Below are 25,610 nucleotides of genomic sequence, written 5' to 3'. Positions count from 1 at the left end.
TTGAAATGACGGTTACACAAATGGAACAATAACAGAATGACGAATCACAAGCAAAGATTGCGCAAGCAACCAATCCGGTAAAAGATACGTTTCTGTTTTAAATTAGTGATGTACCAAAAAATTAGATCATCATATATTTAAAATTGATATATATAATTAGAAATTATTTTTTATTAAAAAATAAATCATAAAATTTGACATTATTAATAAAAACTTAAGATTTTAGATATTTAATATATTTAAAAGAAATATTAAATTATGATTTTATATTATGATACTGAATCTAATATAATAAAATTTTTCGATACGCTCCTGTAGATATTAGAATCATAATATTTATAATATTAATATTATTAAAATATATGTTTAATAAATTATATTTAAAAAAAATTTTTGAATAACATAAATAACAAATTTTATAATGCTTTTCATTATTTATTTAATATTATAGAATCAATTGAAAATATTCACGTCTAACTCAAAACATTTTCACGTCAAATGCCACGTTGTATCAAATAGACCAATAAGCTTTCTACATTATCTGTATGATTGTACCGTATTTGCGGTAAAAAATTACTCGTAACTTTATAATAATGTTTACAATGGATTATAAAAAATTTATTATATTGTTGGGAATAATTTTAAGTTTAAGTTATGTCTGTTGCCAATATAGGATGAAAAACGTGAGAATTTAATCAATTTGTTATAACTGTCATACATGTTGAAATGTCAATTAAACTTTTAATTTCACTTATATTTCTATTATTTTAAGATTTATTAATAAAATAATCGCAATAAACATTATTGTTAATAATTTTAAATAATTTTGCACAATATATAATTTTTTAAGACAAAAAAATTTATTTAATCTAGCAATTACTTAACCTAAAAATCAATTCAATTTTTTTATGTTTTATGTAAGTATGATGATATATTTCAGACTCAAGGATCATCATTATCGGATAGAGTGCAGCAATTAACAGAATTATCTCTCACAAGACCTGTAATTAAATTTAATGGTGCAAAATTTAAAGAATATGTCAAAACTACTCCAAGAAATTATTCCGTTATTGTAATGTTTACTGCTATGGCACCTCAAAGACAATGCCATATATGCAGGTAAATTTAATTATTATATATTTTTATTATAATTATAATTTTAATTATATTTAATATTAATTAATTATTTTATTATATTTTTCTAGACATGCAAATGATGAATTTGTAATAGTAGCAAATTCATTCAGATACTTACAATCTCATTCAAAAAAATTATTCTTTGCATCTGTAGATTTTGATGAAGGATCAGATGTATTTCAAATGGTATGTAAAACATTATGTAATTATATATATTCTTATAGTTTTATTTGAATAAATATAGGTATGATTACAATAGATGAGATTAAATGCTGCACCAGTATATATGCATTTTCCATCAAAAGGTAAACCAAAACCTGCAGATACTATGGACATTCAAAGAGTAGGATTTGGAGCAGAAGCTATTGCAAAATGGATATCTGAACGTACTGATATTCAGGTATTTATGCAAATGAATATTTATTATTTTAATATTTATTTATATAAATATTATTATTTTCAAAATATAGATTAGAGTATTTAGACCACCAAATTATTCTGGAACAGTAGCAATAGTAATGTTACTAATTCTTATTGGTGGGTTTTTATACCTAAGGCGCAATAATTTGGATTTCATTTATAATAAAACAATTTGGGGACTTAGTGCATTGGTAATAATCATAAATATACATATTTAAATAAAATTTTACTTTATAATAATATTTTTAAATATTATTTAAAATAGTTCTTTACACTTACAATGATATCTGGACAAATGTGGAATCATATTAGAGGACCACCATTCATACATAGATCATCCAGTGGAAATGTAGCATATATACATGCTTCTTCTCAAGGACAATTTATTTTAGAAACATACATCGTTATGGTTTTGAGTATCCTTATAAATAATAATAATTTAATAAATAAATAATAATTTATAAAAGTTTTAACTCTTTTTCACAATTTCTAAACAAATATATCATGTTTTTCTTAATAAAGAATAATCAGATGGAGCAGTAGTGTTAGGTATGATTTTAATGATTGAAGCTGCTTCACGTAAAGGTGATGTAAAAAAGCGACGAATATTCGCAACGATAGGTGCTGGATTGGTCGCTATCTTTTTTAGTCTATTATTATCGATATTTAGGAATAAAGCACAGGGCTATCCTTATAGGTAAAACAAAAATTTTTTTAAATTGTATTTCTTTAATTAATAATGTATTATTTTTATGGTGGAGTATGTTAATATATTTATAAAAATGTTTATTTTTGATATATATATTATACATATATAAATATATTAGCACACTCCATTTTTTATATTTTTCTAAGAATTAATATTATTTCGTATCCCAGAGAGGAATAATTAATATGTTTCAGCTTATTGTTCAAGTAAAAGGATAAGTATAAGAAGTTATTATTTGTATATATTGAAAGAAAATCTTTCAACTTGCTTGGCAAGATTAAAAATTAAACTACATATAATAAAAAAAATACTTTACATTTAATTATTGTTAAAGTGTTGTATTATAATCATAATTTACATTTGTTTATATGTAATGTAAAATAAATTAATATTTAAAGTCACATATTCTTTTCCATAATTTTTTCATATTTAAAATATTACAAAAATATTTATATTATTAAAATAAAATTCTTTATTCCAATATTCTAGTAATATAAGTATATACTCTATTGGTTTAATTAAATATATACAAATATATTATATTATTTAAAATAATATTATTAAAATATTTTTTAATAAATTATAATTATTTATTATATGTTTTAATAATATCATTATGATTTCTATTATATAATAATATATTCTATAATAACATTGTATGATATAAAAAATTTTATATTAAAAAATAAAAGGAATTAAAATTTTTCGAGATTTTGGATAATTTTTAAATGTGTTCATATACCATTGATGAGTCATTATCGCAGTCCATATCTAGAATAAAAAAATTTATTATTTAAATTTAATATATATTTTAAATATATAACACTAACATAATATACCTGGTTGCATAAGACCCAAATTGTAACATAATGAAATGTAGAACTTTGCCATAAAATTATAGAAAGTGTTATATAAATAATTATCTCTGTAATTTGTAATGCACCTGATACATATTCAAATAGACCATTATGTGGTATTTTATATACTGTAGAATTAATCTTTCCATCTTTATTTTTTCGTAATTTACAAAGAATAAAATTTGACTTAAGTTGTGCATATGTTGATAATATAAAAATAGTTGAACATAATAAATGAAAATATGTAATTTTATTCCAAGAAAAATTTCCTTTTGAACCTAATATGATAATTAAGCAATTATTTTAATTTAATATGAGAACATAAATATATTTGTATACATACCTTTAACAAAACCTTCAGATTCACTTATAATACATATTAAGGCTCCTATATAATGATAAAATCCAACTATATAATGAAGCACATTCATTTTTTTATCACTGAAGATGTTTATATAACATGTTTCATATAATCGTTTCCAACAATGAAAAGTTAAAAGTAGAATCGCTATAAATGTACTTTCTGGTGATACTAAAAATGTTTATTAATTAAATCTTTAATTCAAATTTATTAATTTAAATATAAAATTTAATAGTTTTTAAATATTTACCTAGTGGTTGTCTAAATGATCCCAGACACATATCTAATATCCACATAATATTTTTAGAGATATCATACTCCCATAAATATTTATAAATAACTAAATATAGTACATAACTTGAAGCTGGTGCAGCAAAAATATAAAAATGTTTAAACCATCTAAAATATTATAGATTATTTTTGTTTATTTATAATATATTAATAAATTATATTTAATAATATAATTTTAATATTATTACTCACTTTTTAGGTACTTCTGTTTTTGCAATTATTGGTTCATAAATATTAATAGAATATTTACCATAACAATACATACGAGTTAAAAAAATAGGTAAATAGGATTCCATGCAATAGATTAGCAGTCCAATAATACCCGTGAATATAGTACAAAAAATAAATAAAATACGTATAATATTTATTTGCATCTTATATCGATCTTTATTGAAGATATATATAAAATTGTTTTTATTTCCACTTTCGCCAACTACTGTAACAAAATATGTTCATTGCATAGTTATAATATAAAGTGTATTATCATGAATTTTAAAAATATTAAGGAAAAATATCTTAAAAATAATACATATATATATTTATATAATATAAAAATTTTATTTAAATTAATAAATATGTACAAACATATTAAAAAAAAGAAATAATTTTTATTAGGAAGAATTGTAATAATAAAATATATTTTATTATAGATATATATTTAATTTATACATATTTAAAGTTCGATCACATGAATTGAATTTACAAATACTGTAATTAATATCAAATTTTAAAATTTGATAAATTAATAATATTTACAGTCATACGAGCGTTTGTGTATTCGTAAAATCTTATAGCTATGAAAAATATCTTACATTAGATATACAATAGATAAATGATTTGCAGAAGATAAATGATATAAAAATAGTAACTTATACCGTCTTAAGAATTAATAAACAAAAATGTAAATAAAAAAAGCATGCACCTTATGAATAGTATATATTTACTATTATGTATTTTATATATAAAATTTTTCAATCAATTGGAAACTAACGAATTTTCATATATTAGTCTTAGTTTCATATATTGTTAACTGAAATGAAAAAAGAATTAAAATTAATCAGAGCAACAATCATCCATTTAATGTATTACAAATAAAAGTTTTAAGGTACCAATTAAAGTTCAAAGTCACAGATGTCCAAAATATAAGTCCTACAAATTTAAAGTGCAAAATACAAAATCTAGATATTTTTAATAATAAAAGAATTCAAATTCGTAAAAATAATTAATCAACATGATGGTTATGATTAGATCATAGAAATATGTTAAATATAACAATTAATTTTCAAATTATATCCTCTAAACTTATGATGTTTGATGCTCTAAACTTATCATAAACACAAACTTCAATCCTAAAAGTTAAACAGTCATTTTGCAAGAAATCAAGTAAATCTCGTATTCGTACGAATTCTGTATAACCAAAACTACGCTTATTCAATTCACATATTGGTTTTCTAAAGGCTTCAAGATCAGGTCTTGATGATGTTATTTCGCGTATATCTCTTTCACTATTAAGAGGATGAACCAAAACAAAATACATTGTTCCATTAAATGGCCAATCAAGACCATCATCATTTTCTGATTTCATTATATGTAGAAGTAATGATAGAAATTCAGAATCTTTAGAAGATACATTAATTCTAGCACAAATTTTGTAACCATTAGGACTTGTATAAAAACCAGGACTATAAAACATTTTTAATGAATCATTCATCATACTTTCAAGTTTTTCATGAAAAGAATGTAATCTCCAAATATAAACACCATTACAACTACGTAAAAACATTTCTTCCTGATTAAATCTCAAAGAAGTTTGTAAAGTTGTAAGTTGAGTTTTTTGATTAGAAACTGTTATAGATAATTCTCTGTTTTGTTGTTCCAATATCACTATTCTTTCATATAGATTTCTAAAAAAAACTTCATGTCAATATAAGAAAATATTTAAGAAGTTTTATACAAATTTTTTTATGGATTTTTTAATGAAATAATAAAATATACTTTAATAATTGTTGCCATTCTAATGATGGTTCACTTTTTTCCATACAAGACATATTTTTTGGAGGAGGATCCCATAATTTAGATTCTGCAGCTATTGTATTAATATTATTTTGTGAAACAGATATTTGTGGTAATATTTTCAGAATCATCTATGAAATAAATAAAAATTAAATTATTATATTATTATTAAATATGATTCTGTATAATAAAAATAAACTAACAGTTAAATGAATATTTATATTTTTTTCTAAATGTGCATGCAAATCTTCTTCATTGGGAAAAGTTTCCATGCAACCAACATTCTTAAAAGGACAGTATACATTTTGTGAATCTGGAAGTGTTCTTTTATATGTACATTCATTTATATGTGTTTCCATATCTACTGGGGATACTTTAATCTCACAGCCAAATTGTTGATAAGGACAAGGTGTACGTTGTTGTGATATCTCTCTGCTTGTATACAAGTCTCTAAATAAATCACTTTCAGACTTTAAAGGTTTGCTATCAACTGGACAACAAGCACCTTCTTTTCTAAAATAAAAATTAAATTCATATATATATATATGTATATATATAAATTTAATATTAATTAATATTAATATATATGTATATACATATATTTATACATACATTTTTTAAATTAATACCATAAGATATAACTTACTGAAGCCAAGTGTATATACATTGCGAACAAAACTTATGTCCACAAGATGTTAAAACTGGATCACGTAGCCAAGTTAAACAAATAGGACATTCAAATCTAGGTTCAAGATATTCTTTCATACCATCATCATACTGCATGTAATAATTAAATTATCAGTGAAAAATTACAAAATAAAATGTTAATACATATGTTAATACAGAATAAAAGCAAAATTTATTGAAGAGTAAATTAAAAATATAATACAAAAAAATCAATTTTTATAATACAAAATTTAATTCAAAAAATTAGTCAACAAAAAATGGATATAATATTGATATCTATTAATAAATTTATTATTTAAATTTATTAAAAGTACGAATACATACAACAATATTTTCTTCAGCTACTTTAACATGATCTTTAAGACTATCTGACGTGGCCATTATCTACGAAAATTTACAATTTCAAATGTATACAATCTGATATTAAAGAAAAAATAAAAATTATTTCCGTACTAATATGGAAATAATATATATATATATAATTCGAAATATATTATAATACTTACATGTTAATAATTTTTAAATTATAAGCACAATATAACTTATTTGCAATTATAAGTAGTGAAGTTTATACACAGCAATCACATTATACACACAATAGTACACATATTCTCTAACATAAGTATAACATGCAATTATAAATAAAATAAATAAAAAACAAATTTTTTTCTCTATTGTTATATTATACTAAATAATTTTTCTACCATTGTATTCATAGAATAGAAATATTCATAAATAAATTTAATTTATTTAATTATTTAATAAATTTAATTTTGAATTATTGAATTTCTAAAATAACAATTTCAGAAATACTTATTTAAATATGTAACAGTAGTATCACTTTAGATTATGATTATGATGATATATATTATGAACAAAATTACAAACGTGATTAAAATTAAAATTTTTTTTTCAACTATTTTCATTAATTTCGATACTAAGATTATGAACTATAGTATAACTATATTATATAACTATATATAATATAATTATATATAATATATAATACATAATTATATATAATATATAATACATAATTATATATAATATATAATAGAGTATAATATATGAATTTATAGTATAAATTTTATAATATATTATATATTTATAATATGTTTATAATATATTTATAATATATTTATAATATATTATATAAATAATATATATATATAATATATATAATATTTTTATAATATATTTATAATATATTTTAAATATATTTATAATATTTTTATTATATAAATTAAAAAAATTTTCTACATTTCAAAATAATAATTTTAATTATTGTTCAGTTTAAAAATCAAAGTTAATAAAATTAAAAATAAAAAAATTAATTTATTTGAAGAAATATCCCTGAAGAAAGGGATTCTGAATTTTAAAATAATTGATGAAAACTATCAATCGTATAAAGAAAAGTTATTTTCTTTTTGTTCTTTAAAGATAGAATTTAAAAAAAGATTTAAAAAACAAATTACATATGTCAAATGTAAAAACAATTCTTTAATTTCAATAGAATTATATAATGCATTATTAAAAATTTGTAAATATATATATTTATATATATATATATGAATATATGATTATATATTATATTATGTAAAAAAAATGTATATTTTTTTACATTGCTATTTTGAAAAAATTTAAAGTTCCGTTTTCATTCTAATATGATTTTCAATATTACCGATTCAGTATAGAATTAGATTACAACATTAGTGGTTGGAAATAAAACTAAATTTATAATAAAATTAGATGAAGAATAAAAAACATATCGAGTAATAGATCTATATTATATCGTATTTATGGTTGAATCTTCTATCTATGATTGTATACTAAATCGGTAATGTTGAAAATGATACGAAAATGGTAATGATGAATTAAAGCCTTAAAGTCGTGCGAGAAATTTATTATTTATTTCTTCTGTCAATTTCCAATTTATTTATAATAATCAATTAATATGATATATTTTATTTATTATATTATTAAATTTTTTTTTATTTGAATATTCAGTTTTTTTATCAATAGTATATGTTCATTAGAATTATTAAGTATCGTTAAAAATTTACTTAACCTTTTTTCAATGATTACAATTTCAATTTTATTCTAATTGTTATCATGAAAAAAGAAAGGAAAAAAAATTTAATTCAAATTTCACGTTACAACAATATATCCTCATCATTAAAAGAAATTATTTTTTTATTAATATATTCCAAATATTTTCGATTCAAGATGAATGTACACGTTAAATACAGTAATCTTAATTATATTGATATTATATTCAGTAGTGTCCATGATAAAATGATATATATAAGGAAACTGAAACAAAAAATTAACAAAGAATGTGATAACTTTTATTTATATGTTTGAATATAAAAAATGAAACTGGCATATTAAAATAATTAATATATACAAAACATATTAAAAGGAAGGTAAAATCGACGATGGAGAGGAGAGCTTATGGCCTCTCTACATTTACTGAAGTAAACCATTCTTGAACTGATGTTAGAGTTCGCGGGCAGATCGCGGGAACAACCGTACTGGACAACGTTATACGAGTGGCAGATCACAATTATGAGAATATACCGATTTTATAATAAAATCGATTGTGTTGAACTCACTGCGAATTTTTTCTGGTTTCAATGGTAGACGTGCTATTGTACATAGTGGCATGCTTGTCGACATGGAGAACCTGATATATCTCGATAAACCGGAGTCGTAAGTATCAAATTTGCTGCTTCATACGTTTAATCGGGCCAATACAAGAATTGTAAGAATGTAATCAATATAGAAAATCAGTAATTTTATTTAATTATAAATAAAAATTCATTTTAATCATTTAAAATTTGATTATTCAAGAAATTTTATGAAAAAAATTTAAAGATTTTTATTCGTTATTTTATATAATTAAAATTTTCTGCAACCCATTATTTAATAATATAAATACAAAAATGAATAAATTTTCGTTGCAGAATTTTTAAATAACTTTTATCATGATTTTTTATATATACTTTCAATAAAATTAATTTAATATTTCGTTAATATATTATTATATATCATTATATTAATATATCGTTAATATATCATTGTACTAAATAGAAAGAAAAATTGTTATAATTTAAATTTTTTTAATGATTATATATATTAGAATATTTATATTATTAAAAATATCATATAAGTTTTTTTATGATATTCATAAAATATAATGCTTTCAAATATAATTTTATAATAGAATTAAATTAAAACTTTACTATATTTCCAAAATTATCGATATAACTATTTAATTTTAATTTACGTTCATAAGGCTCAATAAGATTTTTATCGCTAGAAATATATTCGTAAAATTAACGCGTGTAAACGATAGTAATCGATAGATTTGTAATATCATTTGTGCAGGGAAGTTATTATATATACGTATTACAAAGATTTATATTCAATAAATTCGAAATAGATATCAAATTTTCTTCATTTTTTTTTTCAGTCAACATTCACGTTATTATCATTGGAAATTCTACAAAATTAATACTTAAAACAAATAAATGCATCGAATTAATTATTTTGAATTATCGAAGAAATCGTGCCAAATAATAAAATAATTAAATAGAGCGATAAATAGAGTGAGTAATACTGTTTGTTTTCTGTTCGATCCATAATAATTAAAAATAGTAATAATGAAAAAAAAAAAAAAGTACTATTGATAGTGCATGCTATCGCAGATCGACGTTCGTAACAAAACAAGATGATGTCAGGAGGTGATAGGACTTCGGCAAGAAAACGGGTAGACAATTGGATCTGCGTCGACATGTTGTTATTTCCTTCGAAATTATGCGAGAAGAATTGTATCGGGTAAGAAACATTTATGTATTTGTTGTATTTGTATATTTCTTGATTAATCATGCTTGTTTATCTTTTATATCATTAATATTCAAACTTTGATAAAATATTAATTATATATTAAATTAGGAAAAAGTTAAATTGATAATGAAATCCATTTAATGATTAATTTAAATTTATTTCATGAATCATATTATTGATAAATATATGTTATCACGGCGAGAGGAATTAGAATTATCATTAATTAAAACAAAATTTAAAAATAGTAAATAGTTACTATTTATAGTATAAGAAAGGTATATATTTAAGTATTTATAATATTAAAAAATTTGATATTGATAATTTTCAAAAATATAGGAGAAAATTTATGTCTATTAAAATTTGTAATAAATTTATCGATTTATTATAAATACAAGATTTGAAAAAAAAAAAAAAAAGGAACATTAATTTTTGCAAATTTTTCAAAAAATAATTTTAGAAAGATTCGAATGTTATTTCAAAAGATAAAAATTAAGAAAATATTATAAAAATATTAGATAAAATATTAGATAAATCGTTATATTATATTATATATTACATTGATTTTCTCTTGAGTACTTTCCATCGATTGTGATATCGTTATATAAGATAAGTTCGTTCATAACTTTTTCACCCTATTCCATCGTTATATCTTGTCATGGTTCATCGAATTAGTAGAATATTTTTATCAAATATAATCGGATAAATTTTTATCAACATTTTTATAACACTGAAAGGAAACAATTTTTAAATTTTCTAATTGTCACAAATACATCTTGACTATTTTTTCAAATAATAATTCTTACATTTTCATGAAATATTTAATCTACAATAAATATTTAAATATTCAAATGTAATTTAATAATATTCATATTATGTTAAATATGTAAATTTAATAAAACGTTTAATATATAATTAAATTAATATTAATTTAATTTTACTAAATTTTATTAAATTAATATTAGAATGAATGAAGAAAATAAATAATATGATAAAATATTTAAATAATATATAATAATTTAAATAATTTAAATAATTCTTCTGATGCACTAACTTCTTTTTATATATATGTGCGAAATTGTTAAAGTAAGAGTTACATATAAATTGGAGAAAAGTTCCATGGAAAGTTGGAGAAACTTATATTCATCGTGTTTATTCTCTCAATGATGATTTTTCTTTCGTTTTGATAATAACAGATTGCTATACATATGTATATAAGTATATTCAATAAGATATGTAGATATATAATATGTTGTTAAGAGACTTTTCCTTTATTCCTTTTACGGGAAGAAGCAATGCAACAAAACATTACTTCCAATTACTTCGGTTTCACTGATTTTTTTAAATTGAACTGCTTTCTCTTATTATGCATCATGAATAGATTTTGCAGTTATTTGCCTTCATAATTATGTTATCTACGTTATAGAAAGTAAGATCATCTTTTTGATTTCATTTCAAAGTTAAATAATGATAATGTAATTGAATCGAAGAAAAATATTATTTTTAAATGTATTTATAAATTTTCGTGTCATACATGAAATATTAAACAAAATTTAACTTTTAATTTCAATAATTTTTTTTAATACAATCAATTTTTAATACATTTAATGAACACTTAAATTAGGATTATCAAATTAAAAAATATTTTATATCTACAATTATACAGTAAAAATGAGTTTGCACGATTATTGTATACATATATATATATATATAATGTTAATAAATTAAAATATTAATATTGAAAAGTCAATTATATTTTCAGAGTAGAAAAATGATATACAACTTACGCTAGATTAAATCTTCTTTGTCCTTGTACGTGAAATATGAGTATTTTTATAAAGTAAAATATTCTCTTCAGCCTTGTATCGTGAATTATTCATAAAAATCAGATTGCGTTTGTGATACGTGGCATAAGTTTATTGTTCTCGATGGCATGAGATTTACACAAATCTCTAATTCCAAAACAGTACAATTGAATCTTGAATCTTGAAAGAACGATCGAAATAAATCTCAAGATAATCAGAGATAACATCAACTTATTTACAACTCCAATTAATATTTACTCGAAATTCGATACAGTTATAAAAGTCACTCTCAAAAATGACAAAAATTTTGAAATTTCTACGAGTGTTTTCAGAAAATAGTTTTGAAGAGAAAAGAGACAGAAAATGTCTCTAAAGCAGAGAATTAAATGATGCCACTCAGTTTAGTTTTCAACAATTAAATACAATTGACTGGCACCGGTTATCAGGAAACTGTCATGGTTCCATATTTGTGCACTTATTGTCTTGTGACTTATTGATAATAAAAATGGTAATCTTGGGTTATCGGGAACTGGCTACATTCACGATAATTAAAATGGACAAAGATACAACTGAGTCAATTGGAAGACAGTTTCTGCCGGTATAGCGACAGTTCCGTTTGACATTAGTGAAAATTAATACAAATCACTATCATTTTCTGTAATTGTATACACAAAGCAAGGTTAGTGATACTTTGTGAACAATCTTTGAGAAATTAATAATAGACTGTTGTTTCCTTACACTCTTTTATTAAATTTTTAAAATTATTTTAATTATCTTATACAGAGGATATTGGAATCACAGTAATGTAATTCATAATGTATGAATTATTATTTATATTTATATAAATTAATATTTAAGAAAAGAATAATTTTCTTTGAATATTTTTATATAAATATTCTATATTCTATAAATATCTCTGTTCTAATGTGAATATAAGTTCTAATGTAATTGTGTTGGTTTTAAATTAATTTGATAATTTGAAATTGAAATTATGAAGATAGTTTCATTTTTTTATTAATATGTGACACTGCTATGATTCTCAATGAAGTAAGGAAAATTTAAAAATTCTAATAAGTCTTTTTTAAGAGAATAATTTTGATATTTATAATAAATTGTGATAATATAATAAAATAATGAAGTAGAAATTATCAACTAAAAATAAGAATAAGCAAGAAAGTTGTAATTTGGAAACAATTGATTGTGAGTAAGGAAAAATAGAATATTTAAAATTTTATTGTGTTTTAGTGCCAAATAGAACTGAATAGATTTAATATTTAACAAAATTATAAATTATACGATACACAAATATAATTTGTGTATTTAATTTTGTAACTTTTGTTTAATAATAATTTTTAAAATAGCGTTTGTTGGTAAAAAATGGCAAAAATAATTTTTTTTTTCAAACTATTCGAAACTGTCTGTTTCATTTGTTTCTTTAAATAAATTTAATTTTAAAATATCTGAATCTTTCAACAGATAAAGAAATTATTAAAAGTGGTAAATATATGATAAGTATAATATAAAGAAGAAAAAAATTATATTTTTTGGAGATAATATTATTGCACTTGTTAATGAATACGTTTGGATGATAAGATATTGTATAAATAAGTTTCATAACATTCATTAATTGAATTTCAAGATGATTATTTTTCTATGTAGTTTATTTTAATATTTCACATTTATATTTACCACTTTATTTGAAATTTTTTATTTCTGTCTAATGTTGACAGAAAACCATTTCTTATAATTTAATTTTATAATATTTACAATAATGATTTTTTTTCTTTATATAAAAATATGACTGTTTTGAAACTTTTTAATGATATATATTTCTCTGATAGGTCAATGAAACTATTATATCTTACTTTTCTCACTTTTACAAATATTTGTCTCGATATACAATGAAAACAAGAAATTTAAATAGTAAAAAAAAAAAAAGTTTGTCTTTAGAGTTAACGAGCTAATGCGAGCTTGTAATTCAACGTAACTGTATTAAGACAACAATCATGATAGAAGAAGCGGATACATTTTAGAGTTCAAAAGCTATTACCGCGACCGGATGTGTGCAACTAACTCTTTGATGACCCTCGCATTTACCATGCGTATCTTTGATGAGAGTGTAAATAGGTACATGTTTTGAAACTTGTTACAGAATCATGTTATTTCAACGTATATCTTTGATGTTCGATAAAGCACAAAGTAAATATCGTGATCAATTGAAACATCTTTGATGATCGAAAAATGATCTCGATTAACTGATAAAAAGTTAACTGAAAAAAAATTATCTTATTCGATTGTTGCTAGATAATAATAATAGGAAAATTTTATATAAAAAATTAGTTCGAGTGGAACACTCGAAACTTCGAAATACATCGAAAAAAGGTTTTTTCGAATCTCGATTGATTACGAATCTTATAAATTTGAAACTCTTAAAACTCTGAAAATAATATTTTTTCAAAAAATATAAATAAATATTCTGAATTTAAAAAATTTTCGAAAATTTCATAAAATTTAAAAATATTTCGATTCGTTTCTAATAAAAAAAAAAACTACGTAAAAATCATAAATTGTCTCTATGTTTTTTTTTGGATTCGATAAAAAAAAATTGTTCTATTTATTCAATTTTTTGAATAAATATTTCAGTAAATATATAATAATTTTCACGCGTAATACGGATATAGAGATTATTGAATTGGTATCGAAGGTCGCCACGTAAATGATTTATCAATACCTAGTGATTATGCTGCATGGAAACTTGGGAAAAATAAATTCCGACAATCCAAACATTCCTCCTTTAGACGTGTCACTGATGCTAAACACTCGTCAAAATTTTACGTCATTTCAGCGAAATTTACCGTTATTTATGTTTATGAGTCAGATAAGTATTGAAGTCATTTTATTATTAAGTATTATTCGAAATAATTATAAAAGTTTCAGTTTCAGTAAATTAAGCAGTAGTAAAATAAAAGCTAAAAAAATAAAAAATTAATAATAATATTCGAATTATTTAATCAAAAAAAAAATTAATATAATATCGATACAAGATATAGTAATAAATAAAAAATTTATTTGGATGAATCATATTTATTGAAATTATATATTTGAAATATTTATTTTTATAGTTATAAAAAATTGATTTAATATTTCGAAACAATAGAATTTATTTCTATTCTAGGAATCGTAAATCTTTTTTTGATTTCTTATTAAATCTATATTACAAAAAAATTAATACATTAAATCATAAAGAGTTGCCAGAAGAAGCTAAAAATAAGAATAATAATTCAATGGACCAAACCTCTACCCACCTCATTATTCAAGCCTATTCATATCCCATGCAGATATACAATCTTGTTCAAAAATTTTTGGATTTTTCACATTTATTATATTTGTAAAAACAAGATAAATCATTAATAGATAGTGTAGAAAAAGTTTATAATATAAATAAAGAAGATTGAAAATTTTACTAAGAAATGCACTGAATTAAAATTTTTTATTTATATTTTATCAAATAATAAAATTTACAAAAAAAAAATAATTAAATATAATATATAATAATAATATAAGTTTTAAATAATTTTTTAAATTTTTTAAGTAGAAATGTATATTATCCTTCATTAGTCAGCATAAATGTTTCAATAATTTCATTCTCAATATAAGAGTTAATTATTATAATTTGTTACTAAAATATATAACTACATACTTATTAATTGCTTTTATAAAATTAAATTATACGTATGTTATTTGTTAAAGATAACTATTATAATATATTGTATTAATAATTATAATTTATTACAAAATGATGAGAGTTATTATTTATTATAAAAAAAATTAAATTATAAACCATAATTAAAAAATTTACAATTTATTACAGTAATAATTTTTAATCTTCAATTTATAATTAATTAATAAAATTTTATATTCGAATTATCCAAATACTTATGAATGGGAGTGTACAGAGAAGGAGGGACCAAAAATTCTTAATCCATAACCTCTCCTCTCAAAACACTAATCCTGAATAATATCTTCAAAAATATGTCATCTCATAATATATATATCATAGAAATAATCTCTAGAATAACTATTTAAATTTTACAAATAATGCATTCTCTGTTCTATCTTTTGTACTGTATATATGAATATATACAGTAGTAAAAGTAAAAGTTAGATAATACACGATCTAAGTATAAGTGTTTGCTATTCATGCTCATACTGAAAGAGATTATCCTTTACGCACTCATAGAAATATTTATTTTTATCTTAGCTCTTTCTTTTCACTCACTATCCTTTTCTATGTTCGATAAAATACAAAGAGAACTCCAAGCTTCAGTCGAACCATATTGGGATCAAATTTCGACTCAGCTACTTCATAGTGCCTCGCTTAACTCTCGATTTTCATACCAATTTAATGACAACTTGAAAGTTTTTGAATAATTTGAAGGTATTTTTAAATTTTTTTTATATCAGAATTTATAAAGAATTAATTATTAATTAGTTTTTTTATGAATTAGTAAATTCATTATTTTTTTTTTTTGGACAAAATTAAATTCAATTGCTACAAAATATAATGAATTGTTATTTTACTTACATATTTCTAACTTTTTAATGTAGAAACACAATATTTTTAATATTTATAATTCTTTATTTTATCATTATCTTTAATGAAGTCTCTGATTAACATATGATTAATTATTATTTTCTTGCACTTTTTAACTCATAATTCTTTATTTTATCATTATCTTCAGCAAAGTCTTTTGTAACATATAAGTAATTATTATTTTCTTGCATTTTTTATGATTCTACAACTGGAATAATATTTCGATAAAATATTTTTTATATTTTTAAAGAAAATTATACATAAATAAAGACTATATAATATATATATATATATATATATATAATATAAAAATATACTCACTATAATAAATAAAAAACTCAAATTTTATCATAAAGATATATATTTTTTTTAAGTTTTTTTTTTAAATTTAAAAAACTAATTAATTACAGTGATAAACATTTCTTAAGGGAGATACAATAACTGGGCCGTTACCCTATACCTATACTCGATGCATACAGGGTTCCGTCAAAATCTATCGTTCTTTTTTCATTCTCTCGTCTTCCTTACTTCGAGCTCAAGAAAAAAGCAATAAGCAGCTCGTTGAAACAGGAACACACAGTGGTTCTTTCCGTTCGAGCCCGTTATCATGGTGGAGCGTGGATGACGGATATAGCGCGTTACAGAGGCACAACAAGTTGCATGGTTCGAGGGGACAGAAGCGGAGGAGACCTCTATTGGCTCGATCGAAGGCTAAGTGACGGTAAATAGTACGGTGTAACATGTCGCATGTCAATATATACAATTCGAATTAAAGTTTTGTTGCGATTTTTGAAGTGAACTGAATGATTGTAAAAATGTTTCTCATAGTATTCACTACCGGTAAACCACGTGGCTTTAGTGATAATCATCCGGTTGTTTTTCTTCATGGTATCAAGTGTGTGACAACCACATCCGTCGATTCGTCGGCAATTGTGATAGATATGAAGGATCAAGTGATATTTCGTTATGTTTTGTGTGTTAATGTGAGATAATTTCATTTATTATAGTTTGAAATGTGATCATCGTATAGAATATATTCTGATAAATCGAATAATCGAGTTATATATTGAATTGCAATATTTTCTATGTTAACATGAAATAATTCATTAGTAGCTTGAGATCATTGTCATAACATATTCATTTTAAAAATTGTGATAGATAGTCACTTTTGAATCATTAATAAAACATTCTTAATATGAAGTAATTTTATTGATTAATAGCTTAAAAAGATAATCGTAGTGTAGCCATTCCATTACGATAAATATTCATATATTTGATGTCTAATATAAATTAAACAATTAAGTGATTATGTTTGAAAATTTTATATGTAATGAATAAAAAATTCTTAATAATTAAACAATTAATTAATTAATCCCTTAGAAAAAATATTTTAATGATTAGAAATAATGTGACAGATAAATATTTTTGACATATTTTTGACTAGTTCGAACGGTTGAAAACTTCATTTTAGAATCTCGCATATAATCGGTGAAAAATTATTTAATTTATCATCGTAAGTGTATTATTTTATTTATTAATAGTGAATAAAGTAAATTAATAGTGAATAAATTAGCTATCGTAAAATACACTCTTGTGAAAATTTCTAATTCCATTGTCAAAGTTGAATCTAATATTTATCAGATCAGATCTACTGATAATTTAGATTTATGTATAAATTTTTTTACGTAAAAAAGCAAATTTCTAATTAATCAAATAATATTAAAATAATTCATTATAATTTTTACAAATGTTTCATGATTTACAATTTGTGAGAGTCAACTGAAAAGTATGTACACGGTTTGTTACCAGATTTTAATGCGCAATATAACGACAAATTTTATGACAAGTTTTATAACAAATCGGTGAAACAGAGTTTTTATTATTGTTCACTATGCGATAGTATCGTGACTAACATCACGTGTTAATATGAGTCTATTACGTCAACTATACTTTGTTTGGATGTTGAATTTATTTGATCAGCTTCTAGAGTTGTTTGAGCTCGTTACGTGATATAATTTCCTTGTTATGTACAACTTTGTACATGTGTATCTTTGAAAAGTAATAATACCATTATTTTTTAATCATTATGATAATAAATTGGAGAAATAAATTGAAAGAGATAATAAATAATTTTAACAATTGAAAAACGAAATAGTTTGATTAATATCATTTTTTTTTAAATAAAATTTTTAAATAAATCCTAAATTAGGAAATAGAATAAATTATCTTTTTCTAACTTTAATAATTCATTCTTCAATTATTCATTCGCAATTTATATTTAATTAAAAAAAAACTATTTCAAATTAATAAAGCAAATTTCTTCGAAGAAACTTTCAGATTAATTCTAAATTTCATCTTATTATGATGAGAAGAAAATAAAAAAAAAAAAGGTTAGAATAGAAAAAGACAACGGTAACTAATCTCTCAGCAGATGGAACCATGGTGGTCTTCTGCATGTATATACATATACATATACATATATACATATATATATATATATATATATAGCCGTGTGTGTGATATGTTGTACGACAAAATAGGAACGTTCACTTGCATGGTTTTGCTGCAGGGTCATGGCTGTGAAAGAATGGTTCAGAAGACTACAGCCGGTCCAGTTGTACCTGGTCCTGTTCTTCACCACCGCTTTCTTCCTCGTCGAGATAGTCGCTAGCCATGTGACTCATTCACTGACATTGCTACTCAATGCTTATCATATGCTGTGCAACATTATTGCACTTGTCGGCTGTATCGCATCAATCAAGGTAAGTTTCAAATGAAAATTATAAGTATGTATAAGTTTCATTTTAGTATTTTTTAATAATTTTCATAAGAAATAGCAAGTTTTGTAATAAGTTTATATAATATATATAAAAATTATAAATTGAAGATATCTAAATTCTTTCTCTTTTATTATTATATTTTTGGATTTTTAGCAAAACATGATATTTATTTGGATCAAGTGAGAGGTAATTATAAAACGATTATTATCGCTTTGAACGTTTTTCTTGTGTTTTTATCACTTGTTTTAATTTTTTTTATCGTATTGAATATTTGTTTAATAATTTTTATAATTTTTTCTCTCTTTTTTTTTTATTTATCGAATTTCATAAATTCATTATATTTCATAATGAATTAAATTGATGCATTAGAAATTTATTATCTTGTCGTTAGTGAAAAAAAAAAAAAAATGAAATGCAGCAAAAAATTTCAAGGAAGCTGATAAATTTATCCATATTATATAAAAGGTTTAAATACAATCTTTTTTGTTATCTCTCTATATATATGACACTAGGATTATCTTCAAAGTTCTATTTTCTTGAAAAACTTTCTTAATGACATAAAAATTAACACAATATTAAATTTAAAACTTATTCTTCAAAATGATTTCCGAAAAAAGATGTGAAATTTGCGAAAAGAAATGTGAAATTTTGGAGATTATTTTTTTCTATACTGCATTGTTATTCTCTCATAAATAATATAATAAATCATTTTCATACGGAATATTATCCTTTTATTCGATTTAAACTCGTGCATTATGTAGTTAACACGATTACAATTCACAATTGATTCAAATTTAAATTTGAGAATTAAATTAAAGAAGAAATGATTAATATATAATATTATTAAATAATATTATTAATAGTATTAAAATAATATTTTTATTATATTATAATTCTTATTACTAATTATGATATAAATCATCATTATTATTATTTTTAACATTATTAGTGTCGCATTTTTATTCTGATCTGATCTGATATTTGATTTCTCTCTCAATTGCAAAGTTAAATTTTAAATAAAAATTACGTATAATAATAATATATAATTATATGTAATAAATTTTTATATAGATATTTATTAAATATCGAGTAAATGAAGAACAGACAAGAATAATTAAAATAACATATTTACAATCAAATTAATTATTTTTATTTATAATATAATGTCATTTATTTATAACTTATTAATTAGTCTTATTCAAGTAAGTACTAGCATATTTCTTTTTTGTAGTATAGTCATCGTCAAAATGGTTACAATGGTAACAGCATTTCTAGTTCGTTACAAAATTCTGTTATTTGTATAAATGGCGATGAACGAGGTTCTTCCACATCTCTACCAACAAAAACTAAGGTAATAATAAAATGATTCGAATATTTATTTTCTTTTCGATTAACAAATTATCGAATCAATTATTTTATTGTCTAGAATTTCAACAATCATATATTAAAATTCTAGTCTATTTTAATTATCAATTATAATTTATTATAAAAGATTTAAGATTCTAAACTTCGAAGGAAGATTTAAAAAGAAATTAATTAACTTAATCTGATCTATTCAAATTAAAATTTTGGTATATATAATATTAAAAATATTTTTGCATATATTTTTGAAACTAAAATCGATTGACAATTATATCTATAAGCACTAAAGATAATGATGATAATATTTATACAAAATATTTTAAATTAGTGAAATATTTTTTATTTTAATAAGTAAAGAAATTATTTTTTCTAGCAATCACGATCGGATAGACGAATGAAAAACACTTTCGGCTGGGCGAGGATAGATATTGTCACGATGCTCGTCTGCTGCGTATTTCTAGCATCCTTCTGTTTTTCCTTACTGGTTGAAGCTATGCAGACCTTGGTACACATAGACCACTTGGACGAAATGCACCATCCACTGCCTGTCCTTACAATTGGTGCATCTGGAATCCTCCTCAACGCGTTTTGTTATATATTAATTGGAGGATATACCTTCAATCAAGGTATTGTTCTCCACGTCACGATGAACGGAGATGTGATATTACGAAGGTTTGTGATCAACATTATAGATATAGTAGAATTTCTCATATCTAATATAAATATAATATAATATATGAAAAATAATACTTGATTATCTAATATTTAATACACTTTTAGAGTTCAATGAATTAATTATTTATCTATTTTTGATTTCATTAGATTCAATGACTATTTTATAAGTGAATAGTTTATTCTCATTTAGATTAAAATCAGATGAAATATACCTGGAAAATTAAAATATAGATTTATTTATTTTTAAAAATTCAAAAAAAAAAAATATAGAAAAAATATAGAAAACTTAAACCAAAATCAAAAAATAGTCATTATTGTATTCTGATAATTTAAAATAAAATATTTTCAAAAGCTAAAATATATAATTATCTATTCTTGAAAATTAAAGACAAAATATAAAAGACTTTCGAAACTAAGATACGCATTTATCTATTTTCTAGAAATGTTAGTTCACAGCAAACGAAGGAGGGTGAACAACAGTTATCTTCGCAAACCAGGCGAAGTCCATTGGGCATACCAAAGAGCCAAGGACTTCGAGAAACATGTCGTGACGCTTTGGGCTGTGTTTTCGTTATCTTGGTATCCATTCTAGTATATTTCACCGATTCTGGCGTAGCCAAATATATCGATCCACTTTTCGCTATTATTTCTTCCATTTCACTTTTCGCCCTCAGTTATTCGTATAGTAAGTATTTTTATGTAATTTTAATTTAATCTTTTGAATTATAGATTATTTTTATAATATTCTCAACTTATATTCTTGATATTTTTCTAATATTGTTAGTATATAAGTTCATTATATTATTTTCATGATTTTATGGAAATTTATGTAAATTTTTATTTTGTTATAGTGAAAGAATCAGGTTTGATATTGCTTCAAACCATTCCTAATCACATAAATATCGATTCTCTCAAAAGAGAATTGCTAGAAGCTTTTCCCGGAATTGTAAACGTCCATGACTTACATGTATGGCAATTAACAGGACAAAAAATAATATCAACAGTCCATATCATATTCTTGGACCCAATGGTAAATATCTTCTTTTTGGCGAATGTATTCAATAAAAAATAATCTTAATTTGATCGCAAATATTTTCTTGTATTTAATATTTTATAGGTATATACCAGTATTACTGATCAAGTAACAGCATTTTTTATAGAAATGGGAATAACTCAAGTTACGATACAGCCGGAATTCCATAAGGTATGTAAAGAAATTTAATTTATAAATATCATGATAAACAAATAGCTATGAAAGAAATAAATAAGAAATAATTAAAAATGATATAAAATTGATTAATAAATGATTAATAAATGAAAATGATAAATTGATTAAGTATTATATATATAAATTGATATAAGTATTATATATTTATACAGAATCAACTTAAAATAACTTATAAATAAATTATATAAAAATGTTAATAAATTGATACAATAAATTTGAGAAAAATCTGTGAGGAATTCTAGCGATTTTGCTTTTTATGTATATTTAAGAAATTTGAGATCCAATGAGTTAAAAATTTTAATCTTTTTATAATATCAAAATATTCAAATAATTAAACATTAAGTAATAAATAATGCAATAAAGAACTTCTTCATATTATTTTTAATTTGATCAGATGAGGCCAAACATGGAGAAAACTGGTTGTCTGATTCGTTGCCACGGTGAACATTGTAGTTCATCTCAATGTTGTTCAAAAGAAAAATTTATCGAAGACTCATGTTCAGACTTATCAATTAAAAAACAAGGACAATCCATAAACAAGAAACTTGAGAAAAAGGAAATCATTCCTTCTTCAACTACGATTGATCTGAAGAAATTCGCTATTCATGATGAAGAAAATTTACAATCGTGTCAAACGACTATAAACCAATCTGACGGAAGCTCATGCCAATCAAAAAACAAACAAAGGCAAAGTGATAAAGATAACACGAGAGACGAAAGTTCCTATGCGATAAACGTAGACGTTAATGATGGAAATCATGTTTCATGTACCACGAATCACAGTAATACTAATCCAGAGGTCGCACTATAACGTTGACGTTAGAAGACATCATAGAGGACGCTTTACTGCACTGGATGAGATATAACCTCAAAACGATAGAAGATAAATGTTATAAATAGAAAAAATTAATTTATACAATTAAAATTTCGACTAATGAATTATATGAATTATATCGTTTTCAATATGAAAATGTAGGCATTTTAAAAAAATTTTATTAAAAATTTTCATAAATATGTAAAAAAAAAATTAAAACATTTTTAGCTAGTATCACATCTTCATATAATTAAAAAAAAGTAAAAATAATCTTAAAATTTTAAAATGCCTTCATTTAAATACTGAATGTTTTTAATTTAAATACTGAAATTTTAATTAAATTTAATTTTGGCTTATGAGATTTTATTTATGTATATATATATATATACATATATATACACATAAATATATCTATACTATATATCTACTATATTTTTAAGGTTATAACTTTATTCAATTTCAGAAATGTATAGAAGTCAAATTATAATTTTTTTAATTATATTTTTTAAATTTAAATTTTGAATAGAATTTATTTTGAAAAATTTTTTATTTTTAATTTTTTTTTTAAATAAAATAGACCACCAACTAGATAGTTATTTTTTAATTATTTAGTTTTATTGTGACACATTTACTATTTCATTATTACATATTAACATTCAAAGATAAAGATTATATGAAAAAAAAAATTGATGGAATTCCTCAAAATGATATATTTTATATTAGTCTTAATGAAATAGCAAAATATTATTTTACTAAAGCAATATTTATTATTCATTTTTAAATATTTTAATATAATTTCATGAAAATATACTTAGAGATAAAGTTATATATACAATCTTTTATATTATCTGTTATTAAAGCATATTTTAAGATAATCATTTAATATCAAGGATAAGAAGACTGGAAGCTATATTAACCCTTCAATGGCACACAAGTTTTTTAAGTTAGACTTTAATAAAAAAAATTCTAAAAAGTTTTAAAATTCGTAAAATTTATGTACATTCAAATATCCATTATATATTCGTTATTTAAAGAAAAATTTAAATAAATTTTATATTTATAATTAATGAATAAGAAAAATGAATATACATTGCAAGATTAAATATTTTATGACTTGTATATAATTTAAATAGAATAAATTTTAATAATTCGTGTAATAGTGTAATATTTATTTAAGAAAATTTTAGAAAAATTATTTTGAACAATCATTGTTGCAAAACATTGATTATAATGTTTGAATGTGATCTTTTTGCTACTGTAATTTCTAATAAGAATTATGATCCTATTATCCTATCATAGTATAATATATTTAAAATATTATTTAATATTTTTTATTATATATAATACATCATTTTACCTATAATTATGTGTAAAAAAAAGAGCGTGTTTTAAAATGTATGTAATAAAACATTGAATTAATGTGTTGTTTTTAATTAATATGTTGTTTTTTTGTTTTAACAAATAAATGAAACTATTATAAAAACAACTTAAAGAATAATAGATGTATATTCTAGATGTATATTTATTTTTATAGTAATTTTTATAAAAAATATTTCAATTATCAAGGTTACTTTTTTTATGATTCCAAAGTTGATGATATTATAATTCCAAAGTTATCAATATATTTTCAATAAAACTTTATATTTTTTCGATCTTTCTTTTATTTTTTTTTATAAAAGTTTTTGTGTTAAATTGAAAATTAATAATTTAAACTATATTTTAATTATTTATTATGAAATAAAAAATTATTTTAATATTCATATAAATATTGTGTAATATTCATATTGGTAGTCCAAGATGAATGTACTCGTACTGTTCTACTTTCTACTCGTCAAATACCAATGATCTCGACTGATTCACAGCTAAATCGTGTTAATTTAAAAGTCACACTTATGTCGACCTTTGAAAATCGAATGAGACATATTAGTTTCTCAATGAAAAATATTTTATAATTTTCATTAATATCCTTTTAATTTTTCAATAAATTTTTTAAAAAAATATTTATATGTATTAAAATTTAAAAAAAAATTT

At 21.8% G+C, this 25,610-nt stretch overlaps 4 protein-coding genes across 17 annotated transcripts; 2 read left to right on the top strand and 2 right to left on the bottom strand.

The window, feature by feature from the left end:
• The first annotated feature begins 278 nt into the window (after window positions 1–278).
• On the top strand, window positions 279–2,667 carry Ostgamma (oligosaccharide transferase gamma subunit). Of its 2 annotated transcripts, none has more exons than XM_012494599.2 (8): window positions 279–683; window positions 941–1,119; window positions 1,206–1,323; window positions 1,397–1,537; window positions 1,608–1,748; window positions 1,823–1,973; window positions 2,089–2,254; window positions 2,461–2,667. In XM_012494599.2, exons 1-8 carry the CDS (start codon window positions 594–596, stop codon window positions 2,474–2,476), a joined length of 1,002 nt encoding a protein of 333 aa, XP_012350053.1. In that variant the 5' UTR covers window positions 279–593; the 3' UTR covers window positions 2,477–2,667. The 2 variants fall into 2 exon arrangements, with proteins under 2 accessions (XP_012350053.1, XP_003690642.1); XM_003690594.4 differs by having other exon boundaries at window positions 287–683; window positions 2,437–2,667.
• LOC100867308 (polyprenal reductase) lies at window positions 2,589–12,529 on the bottom strand. Of its 3 annotated transcripts, none has more exons than XM_086913749.1 (7): window positions 4,885–4,901; window positions 4,698–4,805; window positions 3,968–4,211; window positions 3,735–3,883; window positions 3,467–3,655; window positions 3,106–3,401; window positions 2,589–3,037 (listed from the first exon to the last, which is right to left on the bottom strand). In XM_086913749.1, exons 3-7 carry the CDS (start codon window positions 4,147–4,149, stop codon window positions 2,945–2,947), a joined length of 909 nt encoding a protein of 302 aa, XP_086769875.1. In that variant the 5' UTR covers window positions 4,150–4,211; window positions 4,698–4,805; window positions 4,885–4,901; the 3' UTR covers window positions 2,589–2,944. The 3 variants fall into 3 exon arrangements, with proteins under 3 accessions (XP_086769875.1, XP_086769876.1, XP_003690644.4); XM_086913750.1 differs by having other exon boundaries at window positions 3,968–4,208; XM_003690596.4 differs by lacking the exons at window positions 4,698–4,805; window positions 4,885–4,901 and adding an exon at window positions 12,109–12,529.
• LOC100867190 (TNF receptor-associated factor 6) lies at window positions 4,415–7,465 on the bottom strand. Of its 4 annotated transcripts, XR_015293932.1 has the most exons (7): window positions 6,982–7,465; window positions 6,800–6,859; window positions 6,435–6,565; window positions 5,992–6,301; window positions 5,771–5,919; window positions 4,885–5,679; window positions 4,415–4,805 (listed from the first exon to the last, which is right to left on the bottom strand). XR_015293932.1 is itself a non-coding variant. In XM_086913746.1 (6 exons), exons 2-6 carry the CDS (start codon window positions 6,854–6,856, stop codon window positions 5,058–5,060), a joined length of 1,269 nt encoding a protein of 422 aa, XP_086769872.1. In that variant the 5' UTR covers window positions 6,857–6,859; window positions 6,982–7,465; the 3' UTR covers window positions 4,415–5,057. The 4 variants fall into 4 exon arrangements, 3 of the variants coding, with proteins under 3 accessions (XP_086769872.1, XP_086769873.1, XP_086769874.1); XM_086913746.1 differs by having other exon boundaries at window positions 4,415–5,679; XM_086913747.1 differs by having other exon boundaries at window positions 4,415–5,679; window positions 6,800–6,892; window positions 6,982–7,042.
• Window positions 8,884–24,998, top strand: ZnT77C (Zinc transporter 77C). 8 transcript variants are annotated; one of them, XM_031920256.2, is made up of 10 exons: window positions 8,884–9,187; window positions 9,951–10,086; window positions 10,186–10,315; window positions 19,290–19,482; window positions 20,732–20,851; window positions 21,236–21,534; window positions 21,978–22,222; window positions 22,389–22,567; window positions 22,655–22,741; window positions 23,160–24,998. In XM_031920256.2, exons 3-10 carry the CDS (start codon window positions 10,209–10,211, stop codon window positions 23,574–23,576), a joined length of 1,647 nt encoding a protein of 548 aa, XP_031776116.1. In that variant the 5' UTR covers window positions 8,884–9,187; window positions 9,951–10,086; window positions 10,186–10,208; the 3' UTR covers window positions 23,577–24,998. The 8 variants fall into 8 exon arrangements, with proteins under 8 accessions (XP_031776116.1, XP_086769869.1, XP_012350058.1 ...); XM_086913743.1 differs by having other exon boundaries at window positions 8,930–9,187; window positions 20,737–20,851; XM_012494604.2 differs by lacking the exons at window positions 8,884–9,187; window positions 9,951–10,086 and having other exon boundaries at window positions 10,167–10,315.
• The last annotated feature ends 612 nt before the right edge of the window (window positions 24,999–25,610 follow it).

The sequence above is a fragment of the Apis florea genome, unplaced genomic scaffold (assembly GCF_048593485.1).
Source record: "Apis florea isolate Af1SG1 unplaced genomic scaffold, ASM4859348v1 contig_3496_pilon, whole genome shotgun sequence".
In the NCBI taxonomy this organism is placed as follows: Eukaryota; Metazoa; Arthropoda; class Insecta; order Hymenoptera; family Apidae; genus Apis; species Apis florea.
Note: the sequence above shows the minus strand (reverse complement) of the source record. Positions and strands in the feature narration are given on the sequence as shown.